This window comes from Pempheris klunzingeri, chromosome 21 (genome assembly GCF_042242105.1).
Source record: "Pempheris klunzingeri isolate RE-2024b chromosome 21, fPemKlu1.hap1, whole genome shotgun sequence".
Lineage (NCBI taxonomy): Eukaryota > Metazoa > Chordata > Actinopteri > Acropomatiformes > Pempheridae > Pempheris > Pempheris klunzingeri.
In genome coordinates, this window is record NC_092032.1 from 22,048,921 (window position 1) to 22,060,844 (window position 11,924).

The 11,924-nt window shown below is 54.4% G+C and overlaps 1 protein-coding gene across 1 annotated transcript in view; it reads left to right on the forward strand.

Moving 5' to 3' along the window:
• Positions 1 to 11,924, forward strand: part of kmt2ca (lysine (K)-specific methyltransferase 2Ca) — a 52,053-nt gene that overhangs the window by 31,366 nt on the left and 8,763 nt on the right. Inside the window, exons 37-56 of the mRNA XM_070852790.1 lie at positions 461 to 693; positions 1,774 to 2,166; positions 2,955 to 3,062; positions 3,254 to 4,216; positions 4,310 to 4,591; positions 4,815 to 5,015; positions 5,115 to 5,276; positions 5,507 to 5,642; positions 5,887 to 6,001; positions 6,090 to 6,265; positions 6,349 to 6,461; positions 6,557 to 6,694; positions 6,866 to 6,917; positions 9,073 to 9,188; positions 9,511 to 9,609; positions 9,809 to 10,021; positions 10,112 to 10,233; positions 10,445 to 10,640; positions 10,952 to 11,161; positions 11,246 to 11,616. Coding sequence (XP_070708891.1) covers positions 461 to 693; positions 1,774 to 2,166; positions 2,955 to 3,062; positions 3,254 to 4,216; positions 4,310 to 4,591; positions 4,815 to 5,015; positions 5,115 to 5,276; positions 5,507 to 5,642; positions 5,887 to 6,001; positions 6,090 to 6,265; positions 6,349 to 6,461; positions 6,557 to 6,694; positions 6,866 to 6,917; positions 9,073 to 9,188; positions 9,511 to 9,609; positions 9,809 to 10,021; positions 10,112 to 10,233; positions 10,445 to 10,640; positions 10,952 to 11,161; positions 11,246 to 11,616 — 4,399 coding nt within the window. The remainder of the gene's footprint in view (positions 1 to 460; positions 694 to 1,773; positions 2,167 to 2,954; positions 3,063 to 3,253; positions 4,217 to 4,309; positions 4,592 to 4,814; positions 5,016 to 5,114; positions 5,277 to 5,506; positions 5,643 to 5,886; positions 6,002 to 6,089; positions 6,266 to 6,348; positions 6,462 to 6,556; positions 6,695 to 6,865; positions 6,918 to 9,072; positions 9,189 to 9,510; positions 9,610 to 9,808; positions 10,022 to 10,111; positions 10,234 to 10,444; positions 10,641 to 10,951; positions 11,162 to 11,245; positions 11,617 to 11,924) is intronic.

Sequence of the window (11,924 nt, forward strand, 5' to 3'; positions counted from 1 at the left end):
AGTGTAGAAACTATAAAACTGACCTGACTCAGATCGTTAAGGACAAATCTGACTTTAACACTAATTAACATATTTGGACTAAAGTTCAGAAACTCAGCCAGATTTTGTAATTTGACATAATTTTGAATTGATAATTGAATTAATCAAACTGTGGCATTAAAGGGTGTTAAGCTGAAGCGGCTGATTCATGTCCGAACCCTGTCTACAGTCTTCTTCACCACAGCAGGATGTTCACGGGTGTTTTAACTGTAATGTTTTGGTCTAAAAGTCTCTTTGAGCGTTCGGCCGGACTGACGGACGCTCCGAGGAGTCGGCTGCTCGGTTTGTCCAGTTAGCCCGTTCTTGGCTAGCATCTCAGCTAACCAAGCTAACGCTAGCTAGCTCCACACACCCAACCCCACCCAACACAGAAGGCGGGAGGTTTTCCAGTTGGAACTCAGAGCTATCGTGTCTCCTGCAGACGAGTCTCAGCGCCGTCAGTATGAGGAGTGGCTCGGGGAGACGCAGCAGCTCCTGCAGATGCAGCAGCGCCTCCTGGAGGACCAGATCGCCGCTCACCGCAAGACCAAGAAAGCTCTGTCAGCCAAACAGAGGACGGCAAAGAAGGCCGGCCGGCCTTTCGCCGAGGAGGACGCCGCTCAGCTCCGCCACATCAGCGAGCAGCAGGCAGCAGTCCAGAAGCAGCTGGAGCAGGTACTCAGTCACAGCCATCCCTCCGTCAGCTGGTGTGTGTGTGTGTGTGTGTGTGTGTGTGTGTGTGTGTGTGTGTGTGTGTGTGTGTGTGTGTGTGTGTGTGTGTGTGTGTGTGTGTGTGTGTGTGTGTGTGTGTGTGTGTGTGTGTGTGTGTGTGCGCGTGTGTGCGTGTGCGTGTGTGTGCGTGCTACTGTGTGTGTTACTGTGTGTGTTACTGTGTGTGTGTTACAGTGTGTGTTACAGTGTGTGTTACAGTGTGTGTGTTACAGTGTGTGTTACAGTGTGTGTTACTGTGTGTGTTACTGTGTGTGTGTTACTGTGTGTGTGTTACTGTGTGTGTTACAGTGTGTGTTACTGTGTGTGTTACTGTGTGTGTGTTACTGTGTGTGTGTTACTGTGTGTGTTACTGTGTGTGTTACAGTGTGTGTTACTGTGTGTGTTACTGTGTGTGTGTTACTGTGTGTGTGTTACAGTGTGTGTTACTGTGTGTGTGTTACTGTGTGTGTGTTACAGTGTGTGTTACTGTGTGTGTTACTGTGTGTGTGTGTTACTGTGTGTGTTACAGTGTGTGTTACTGTGTGTGTGTGTTACTGTGTGTGTGTTACTGTGTGTGTGTTACTGTGTGTGTGTTACTGTGTGTGTTACAGTGTGTGTTACTGTGTGTGTGTGTTACTGTGTGTGTGTTACTGTGTGTGTGTGTTACTGTGTGTGTTACAGTGTGTGTTACTGTGTGTGTGTGTTACTGTGTGTGTGTTACTGTGTGTGTGTTACTGTGTGTGTTACAGTGTGTGTTACAGTGTGTATTACAGTGTGTATTACAGTGTGTGTTACTGTGTGTGTTACTGTGTGTGTGTTACTGTGTGTGTGTTACTGTGTGTGTTACAGTGTGTATTACAGTGTGTGTGTTACTGTGTGTGTTACAGTGTGTATTACAGTGTGTATTACAGTGTGTGTTACTGTGTGTGTTACAGTGTGTATTACAGTGTGTGTGTTACTGTGTGTGTTACAGTGTGTATTACAGTGTGTATTACAGTGTGTGTTACTGTGTGTGTTACTGTGATGTCTGGTCTCTGTGTTCAGATCAGGAAGCAGCAGAAGGACCACGCTGAGCTGATCGAGGACTACCGGACCAAACAGCAGCAGAGAGCCCTGCAGCAGCCACCACCGGCCGCCCCCCCCATGATGCCCGCAGGAGCGCCCCCCATCCCCCAGACCCTCCTCTCTCAGCCCATGGTGTCCGTGCAGCCCCACCCAGGTGGCCCCGCGTCGACCCGCACCGCGAACGTCCCCCCTGGTTGGACACCGGGGGTGATGGGACAGAGAAGGCCATCACATCTCCCCCCTCAGATGCCCCCCGCCCCTCAGGCTGCCACACGCACCCAGACCCCCGCAGCCATGGTGCCTGGCTTCACTGCAGGCCCCGCCGGAGGGCCCAACGGAGCAGCAGCGGACGGAGCCACCCCCCCTCGTCAGGTAAGGCACCTGGAATCAGAGCATTCAGACTGGGGGGGACTCACTAGCCCCTTTTCCACCGTTTCCAGGAACTTTCATTACCAGGAATGTTCATCTGTTGTGCTCCTTCAGCTTCCTTCAGCTTCTTATAATCTTGCTTAAGATTCTTCAACTTTTCATGAACCTGTGTCGGCGTGTGTCCTACATTCAGCCCCCCCAGCCTGTCGGCTGTTCTTCCACAGACTCGGTCGTCTCGCTCAATTTCTTCCTCTGCAGAGACGCTCAGAAGAGCCTGGACCTCGTCGTCTGTCCACTTCTCGTAGCGCCATACAGAGAGCAGAGGAGAAATGTAAACGCGCCACCATGTAGACCGTGGTGCCGTTGCCCCCCCAATATAATGGTTGGGGAAACACAAGCTTCACGAAGTGAAGCTTGTAGAAATGAAATAAACCAGTTTGCAGCCTCACCGGCTTAAACACTGAAGTGCTGAATGCTGCAAGTGTGTTCGACCAATCAGCGTTCTTCAGCACACAGCCCCGCCCCTCAAGGATTCTGGGTAATTTGAAAAGTTCCTCCTCGCTACTAGGAACATTTCGGGGGAAAGTTTGGGGTTGAGGGAAAGTTTTTCTCCGGGTAATTTCGGTGGAAACGCGCCAAGGTTTTTCAAAATCCCGGGTAAATGAGAAAAGTTCCTGCAGTGAAAAAGGGGCTACTGTTACTGTTAGCTCAGGGGAGGAGGGGGGGGTGAAGCTCCAGAGCTGACCGACCTCTGTCTCCCCCTTCTGCCCCCCCGTCTCCTCGGCCTGCAGGTCAAGTTCGATGACAACAACCCGTTCAGCGAGGGTTTCCAGGAGAGAGAGAGGAGGGAGAGGCTGAGAGAGCAGCAGGAGAGGCAGAGAGTTCAGCTCATGCAGGAGGTAAAACACGCCGCCATCGTCACACAGAACAGGAAGTACAGTCACACACAGCTGAGAGTCTGCAGGAAACAGGAAGTACAATCACACACAGCTGAGAGTCTGCAGGAAACAGGAAGTACAATCACACACAGCTGAGAGTCTGCAGGAAACAGGAAGTACAATCACACAGATGCTGATCTTCCTCTCCTCAGGTGGAGCGGCATCGGGCCCTGCAGCAGAGACTGGAGCTTGAGCAGCAAGGCCTGATGGGAGCCTCCATGGGTCCTGGAGCCGGAGTAGCAGCCATGCCCCAACCTGGAGCTCTGACGGGGGTTCACGTCGGGCAGCCATTGGGGCCTGGAGGTCCTACCGGGTCAGCGCCTGCCCCCGGAGGGGACAGCCTGTCCCAGATGCCCTTCTTCAGCTCTGAACTGCCTCAGGACTTCCTCCAGTCCCCCCCAGCCTCCAGACCTCCCCCGCAGCATCAGGTGGGGGCACCGTTCCCGCAGCAGACAGGCCTCCACCAGGGTTTCACAGGAGGACCCCTGCACCCTGGAGCTCACCCGGCTCCAGGTGTACTGGCTGGGGCCGAGCGGGGCCTCCTCATGGATGTGGCTCCTCCCGGCCTCCAGACCAGACCGAGGCTCCTGGGCCCCGCCGGGCCCCCGGCCCAGGGACAGGTGCGACCAGCTGGGGTAGGAGCGGCAGGAATGACCCCCTCTCATCGATTAGGACACGACTCCTCCTCTTCCTCCCCTTCCACCCCTCTGCCCCCCTCCTTCCCCTGCTCCTCCTCTGGAGGCCCCACCTCCCTCATCCAGCTCTACACTGACATCATCCCCGACGACAAACCAAAGAAGAAGAGGAGCAGGAAGAGGGATGGAGACGACACTGCTGGTGGAGGAGGAGCCAGGACGCCGCTCTCCTCACACTCTGATGACATCACAGCTCCGCCCACACCTGCTGTCTCAGACACTTCCTGCTCCACACCCACTCGGGGCAGCATGGACCAATCAGACCCCTGTTTCTCTCTGGGCTCCTCCCTCTCCGGTCTGGCTCCATCGTCGGAGCTGGAGAGGCAGCTGTCGGTCATCTCCGCAGCCCAGCAGAGAGGCTCCGTCCTGGGCATGGAAGCTCAGAGAGGCCCCCTGTCTGCTGCTCGTCTGGAGGTCAAGGTCAGGACGACGGTCACCTGGAGTGTCATTGGCTCAGTGTTTGCTGCAGTGGCGCTCAGGTTTGTAGCGTCTCGTGTCTTTGTCTTCCTGCAGGAGGAGTGCGAGGAGGGAGGAGCGTGTGAGGGAGGCGTGGTGAAGATGGAGGATGGCGTGGGAGAGGGGTTCTCCTCCCCCTCTCCTCTCCAGGGGGGAGGTGGAGATGGAGGGAAGGAGCTGCTCAGACACCTGCTGAAGGACAGGACCTCCCCAGCCACGACGCCGTCACCCACTGGACAGGCACCGCCCACCTGCCAAGCCCCACCTGCTGCCCGCCACCAGCTGTCCAATGACAGCATCCGGCCTGAGGAGGACAGGCCTGGTTCCCATGGCAACATGGTGAGGTTTCAGAGCTCTTTAAACTTGACAACCACAGATGCGTGTGAAGCAGGCTGTGTGAACCAATCAGAACACAGCATGTAGAAACAGGAAGTGAAACACCTGGGGAAATGGCCCAATGGGGGGGTAGGAGTCAGCTGCAGTGATTTATGTGTAGGATGTGTGACAGGTGATGTACTGGAAAGTTACCGTGGTTACCACAGTGACCTCTGTCCCCCCCCAGGTGATGATGGACGGCCCCGGTCCCGGTTCAGATCTCCTGGACCCGTTTGGCAGGAAGAAGCCTCAGCAGCGCTGTAAGAGACTCGCCCGGCCGGACAAAGACAGAGCGCCTCCCAAGAACAAGAGGAGGAAGAAAGAGGAGGAGGAGAAGGTGCTCCACTCCTCCTCCTCCTCCGACCCGCTGATGACACAGCTCAGACAGGTAGACCAGCACCTCCTCTGTTACTCCATCAATCACTGAGCTTATGAACTAAAGCCTGTCCTCCAGTCATCAGTGTTGATTATTGATTTACCCCCCCAGCTGTCGGTGCTGCCCCTCATGGAGCCGGTTCTGGGGGTGGATCTGAGTCTGTTCCCCCCGTACGGCAGCTCCTCCCTGGGCAGAGACTCCAGACTGACGGGCTCCTTCGGCAACGCCTGCCTGGACGGAGTCACCGACTACTACTCACAGCTCATCTACAAGGTACTAGTAGTAGTAGTACTGCAGTAGTACTGTAATAGTACTGCAGTAGTATTACAGTAGTAGCGCCATGCTAAATATACAGTAATACCACGGTGATACTGCAGTAGTAATACAGTAATACCACGCTGATACTGCAGTAGTAATACAGTAATACCACGCTGATACTGCAGTAGTAATACAGTAATACTCAACTGCTCTGTCTTTAAATGTTTCTCCCCCCTCCTCCCCAGCAGAATAACCTAAGTAACCCCCCCACGCCGCCGGCTTCCCTCCCCCCCACCCCCCCGCCTGTCGCCAGGCAGAAGCTGGTGAACGGCTTCGCCACCACGGAGGAGCTGAGCAGGAAGGACCTGAGCGAGCAGGACGGTGAGTGAACAGGATAACAGGACGCCCCCCCCCACACACACACACACACACACACACACACACACCGATGGTCAGGGAATTTTCCTTGAAATATAAAAGTGCTTATTCACCAAACTGTTACATTGGTATTTTTTTTTTTTTGGTCTCACCTGCGCTCTGATTGGTCGGTTACCTGAAGGTGACCTGTGTTCACCAGAGGACTGCGGCTGATGTTTCTGACCTGTTCACGTGGTTTTTCCCTTAGTCAAAGGTGTGACGCAGAAGGGGGAGGAGCTTCTGGCTCTAAACCACGCCTCCAAGACTGTGGATGTCCCCGCCTCCCTGCCAACACCCCCCCACAACAACCAGGAGGAGCTCAGGTGATCAAACGCCCAGGTTTACAGGTGCAGTCTCCTTGTCTCCTCCTCCTCGCGCTGACTCGTCGTCTTCCTCCTGTTTCCTCCTCAGGGTCCAGGAGTCGGCGGGCCGCGACAGCCCCGACGGCTTTGTCCCGTCGTCGTCTCCGGAGAGCGTGGCCGACATGGAGGTCAGCAGGTACCCCGACCTGTCCTTCATCAAGCTGGAGCCGCCCTCACCCTGCCCGTCGCCTACATTACCCATCATACCCTGCGCCTGGGGAAAAGGTCAGTCAGCAGCCGCATGACGGTTCAGTCGCTGAGTGTCCGTTATAGATGCTGTTAACCTGTGTGTGTGTGTGTGTGTCCAGGCTCTGCAGTGAAACAGGAAGTGAAGTCAGAGCCCAACCACCAGGGTCCTCCTTCCTGCTCTAACACAGACCTGGTTACCATAGCGATAACCCTTAACCCTGTCGCAGCTCAGGTATCCGTCTGTCTCTCTCTGTAATGCATCTGTAATGAGTCATCTGAAGCCCCTCCCTCCTGGTGACATCACCGTGACATCACTGTCTCTTCCAGAACGTTTCAGGTGTAATGGCAGCGGTGGCGCAGCTGCTGAAGGTCCCCGTCCCCGTCAACTACCAGCTGAGCCGACCGGCCGGCCCCGAGCGCAGCTCTCTGGCCCTGCTGGCCGGAGTCCGAGTGCCGCTGACACAGGTGGGACACAGTACTGCACACCTGTCTGTGTCTGTGTCCTGCACACCTGTCTGTGTACATGTACATGCACAATGAAACTGATGTTAAAAAGCCTTATGGACTTCCTGTCCTCCTTCACAATAAAAGCTGCTTCAGTTCACAGAAACATGTACTGACTGTGTGTGTTTGCAGGGTTCAACAGGGAGCAGACAGCAGAGACCTCCACCTGCCGCTGGACACACAGGTCTGTACATTCACAACACACACATGCAGACGTACACACACGCACAGACGTACAAACACACGCACAGACGTACACACACACGTACAGACGTACACACACACGCACAGACATACAGACGTACACACACACGCACAGACGTACACACACACACGTACAGACGTACACACACACACGTACAGACGTACACACACACGTACAGACGTACCCGTACAGACATGTACATGCACACGTACAGACGTAGCGCACAGACGTGTACACACACACGTACAGACGTGTACACACACGCACAGACGTGTACACACGCACAGACGTACACACGCACAGACGTACACGCACGTACAGACGTACACACACACGTACAGACGTACACACACACGCACAGACGTACACACACATACAGACGTACACACACACGTTCAGACGTACACACACGTACAGACGTACACACACACGCACAGACGTACACACACATACAGACGTACACACACACACGTTCAGACGTACACACACACGCACAGACGTACACACACACGCACAGACGTACACACACATACAGACGTACACACACACACGTTCAGACGTACACACGCACAGACGTACACACGCTCAGACGTACACACACGTTCAGACGTACACACACGTTCAGACGTACACACACGTTCAGACATACACACACGTACAGACGTACACACACGTTCAGACATACACACACGTACAGACATACACACACGTACAGACGTACACACACACACGTTCAGACGTACACACACGTTCAGACGTACACACACGTACAGACGTACACACACGTTCAGACGTACACACGCACAGACGTACACACGCTCAGACGTACACACACGTTCAGACGTACACACACACACGTTCAGACGTACACACACGTTCAGACGTACACACACACACGTTCAGACGTACACACACACACGCTCAGACGTACACACACACACGTTCAGACGTACACACACACACGCTCAGACGTACACACACGTTCAGACGTACACACACACACGTTCAGACGTACACACACACACGTTCAGACGTACACACACGTTCAGACGTACACACACACGTTCAGACGTACAGACGTACGTACAGACGTACACACACACACACGTTCAGACGTACACACGCACGTACAGACGTACACACACGCACAGACGTACACACACGCACAGACGTACACACACGTACAGACGTACACACACACGTTCAGACGTACACACGTACAGACGTACACACACACGTTCAGACGCACAGACGTACACACACGCACAGACGTACACACACGTACAGACGTACACACACACGTTCAGACGTACACACACGTACAGACGTACACACACACGTTCAGACGTACACACACACGTACAGACGTGCACAGACGTGTACACACACACGTACAGACGTGTACACACACGTACAGACGTACACACACACGTTCAGACGTACACACACACACGTTCAGACGTACACACACACGTTCAGACGTACACACACACGTACAGACGTGTACACACACACGTTCAGACGTACACACACACGTTCAGACGTACACACACACGTTCAGACGTACACACACACGTTCAGACGTACACACACACGTACAGACGTGCACAGACGTGTACACACACACGTACAGACGTGTACACACGTACAGACGTACACACACACGTTCAGACGTACACACACACACGTTCAGACGTACACACACGTACAGACGTGTACACACACACGTACTGACGTACACACACACACGTTCAGACGTGTACACACACACGTACAGACGTGTACACACACACGTACTGACGTACACACACACACACGTTCAGACGTGTACACACACACGTACAGACGTACACACACACACACGTACAGACGTACACGTACACACACACACACGCACAGACACGAACACACACACATACACACACGTACAGACGTACACAGACACGTACACACAGACACGTACACACACACACACACACACACACGTACAGACACGTACACGTACACACACGTACAGACACATACACACACACACACACACGTACAGACACGTACACGTACACACACGTACAGACGTACACACATGTACAGACACACACTGTCCCCTGATTGACTCTGTGTGTGTTGCCTGCAGGTGTCAGAATGGACTACATCCAACATGGTGGCACTGCTGCTGCTAAGCCTCAGTGTTGCAGCTTCTGCAAGGTGCTGCTGGGAAATGGAGTCCGCATCATCAAGGAGCTCAAACAGGTTGGACACAGAAGACAACTGTTCAACACTGACAGTGAAACTGCAAAGATGGCTGACAGGAAATGACTCCTTAGAAGCAGTCATGTTCTTGTGGTTCTCTTAAGAACAGGAGTCTTGTTGTTGTGGTTCTCTTTAGACCTCAGACCCTCCTTCGGTCTTTAGATGACTTCCAGTATGTCCCAAGACTCGTCATCTCATTGGTCATCGACTGCAGCTTCTGTCTGACAAATCATTCATCCAGTTTTCTGGTGGTTCTGTAACAGCAGTCTGATTGCTCCTGATGATATGATTTTAATTATTAATGACAACTCTAACCTTGCAGGAGGGTCAGTCCAGACCAGGATCCAGCCTGGTGTTCTGCAGTCCAAACTGCTCTGCTCTGTACACATCGGACCTGCAGAGCAGAGCAGCAGCAGACAAGGTGAGTTATTGGTTATTGGTTATTGATAGGGAGCAGCAGCTGTGTGTCCATCATGGCGACCAGCTGACATAAAAGGGGGGCAGTTTAAATCAGACCTCGGTGCTCCACCTGTCCCCCTGGGACCGTCGCACTGTTAAGTTGTCCGATGATGTCATGGCGTGCAGTTGATGACATCACGGTGTCTGTCTGTCGCACTCAGGCGGCGGTCCCCATCATGCAGTCGGATTCTGAGCGCCCCCCTCCCAGCAGAGTGCATCACCAGTACACCAGCAACATGTCCTCCATTGCCGTCCACTCCCTTCTCCACACTCCCCCCTCTCCTCCCCCCACCTCCTCTTCCCCCCCTCCACTCTCCTTCCCCCCCGCCTCTGCCATCACCATGGAGACCAGGCCCCGCATGGACAGCCTCAAGGTGGGTGTGGTCACACGACTTTATCAAAAGTAAAGCTGATCAGCTGGGTGATTAATTAAATGATTGACGTAGTCGCTGATTGGTGTACAGGTGAAGGTGAAGTTGAAGCCCCACCCCCGTGCTGTCCCAGGTGGGGAGGACTCTTCTCGCTACCTGAAGAGGATGAAGAGCTGCCGCTGGAGACGCTGGAGCGTTAGCATCACACTGAGCAGGTTAGCCTGTTAGCATCGCACTGAGCGGGTTAGCCTGTTAGCATCGCACTGAGCGGGTTAGCCTGTTAGCAGCGCACTGAGCGGGTTAGCCTGTCAGCATCGCACTGAGCGGGTTAGCTTGTTAGCATCGCACTGAGCGGGTTAGCTTGTTAGCATCGCACTGAGCGCTTTAGCTTGTTGACATTGTTTTGTATGTCTCTTTTTTTCCCAGGGGCCCTTGCATTCCTATCGAGGCGGTATCCATGCCAACGGAGGAGGAAGTGGATGTGCTCTTGAAGAAATTGGGGGTGTGTCTTCGTCCTGACCCACTACCCAAAGACCTGCGGAGGTGCTGCTTCTGTAACCAGCAGGGGGACGGACTGACGGACGGACCAGCCAGACTGCTGAATCTGGACCTGGACCTGTGGGTGAGTTTACTGGTCTCCACTCACATCTACTGGCTCCAGTCTGGACTGGGTCAGTCTGTGGTGGTGGTGGTCTGGACTGGGGCAGTCTGTGGTGGTGGTGGTGGTGGTCTGGACTGGGTCAGTCTGTGGTGGTGGTGGTCTGGACTGGGTCAGTCTGTGGTGGTGGTGGTCTGGACTGGGGCAGTCTGTGGTGGTGGTGGTCTGGACTGGGTCAGTCTGTGGTGGTGGTGGTCTGGACTGGGGCAGTCTGTGGTGGTGGTGGTCTGGACTGGGTCAGTATATACAGTAATATGGACCTGTGTGTGTCTCAGGTGCACCTGAACTGCGCCCTGTGGTCCAGCGAGGTGTATGAGACTCAGGCCGGCGCTCTGATCAACGTGGAGCTGGCTCTGCGGCGAGGTCTCACTCTGCGCTGCGCTCACTGTCAGCAGACCGGAGCCACGAGCGGCTGCAACCGCCTCCGCTGCACCAACACCTACCATTTCACCTGCGCCCTGCAGGCCCACTGCACCTTCTTCAAGGTACCGCTGCAATACACACACACTGTAACACACACTGAGGTGAACCCCCCCCCCCCCATCACCCTGTGCTCCCACCCCCTCCAGGATAAGACCATGCTCTGTCACCTCCATAAGCCCAGGACGGGTCCTCTCGGCGGGGACAGGTCCTCCAGCTGCTCCCCCTCCTCCACGCCGGGGTCGACCCCCGACCCCGCGGCCTCTGACCCGTACGACTCTGAACTGCGGTGCTTCGCCGTGTTCCGGAGGGTGTTTGTGCAGCGGGACGAGGCGCGGCAGATCGCCGCTGTGGTGCAGCGCGGCGAGCGGCAGCACACTTTCAGGGTCGGCAGCCTCCTCTTCCGCGCCATCGGCAGGCTCCTTCCACATCAGATGAACACCTTCCACAACAAGACGGCCATCTTCCCCATCGGTTACCACGCCAACCGCATCTACTGGAGCATGCGCCAGAACAACAGGTGAACCTTCAGAAGATTTAACTGAGATCAGAACTCCCCTTCGCTTCTGCACAGCATTACCTGAAATGAGCAGGTTAAGATCCTCCTCTCAGGTCCCTTTGGTTTAAAACAGGTTTCTGATAGAGGTAGGTACTAAAAGTGTTGGAACTGGTCCAGTAGATCACAAACAGCCGTTCTATGGCTCTCTGCACACACACCAGACTACATTCACTAAAACAGGGGTTTTAGAGCTGCTGCCTCCATCAGTCAGTGTGTCTGTGTGTTACATAAATATTGTTGGATTTGAACTTTAAAGCTCCTGTGTCCTG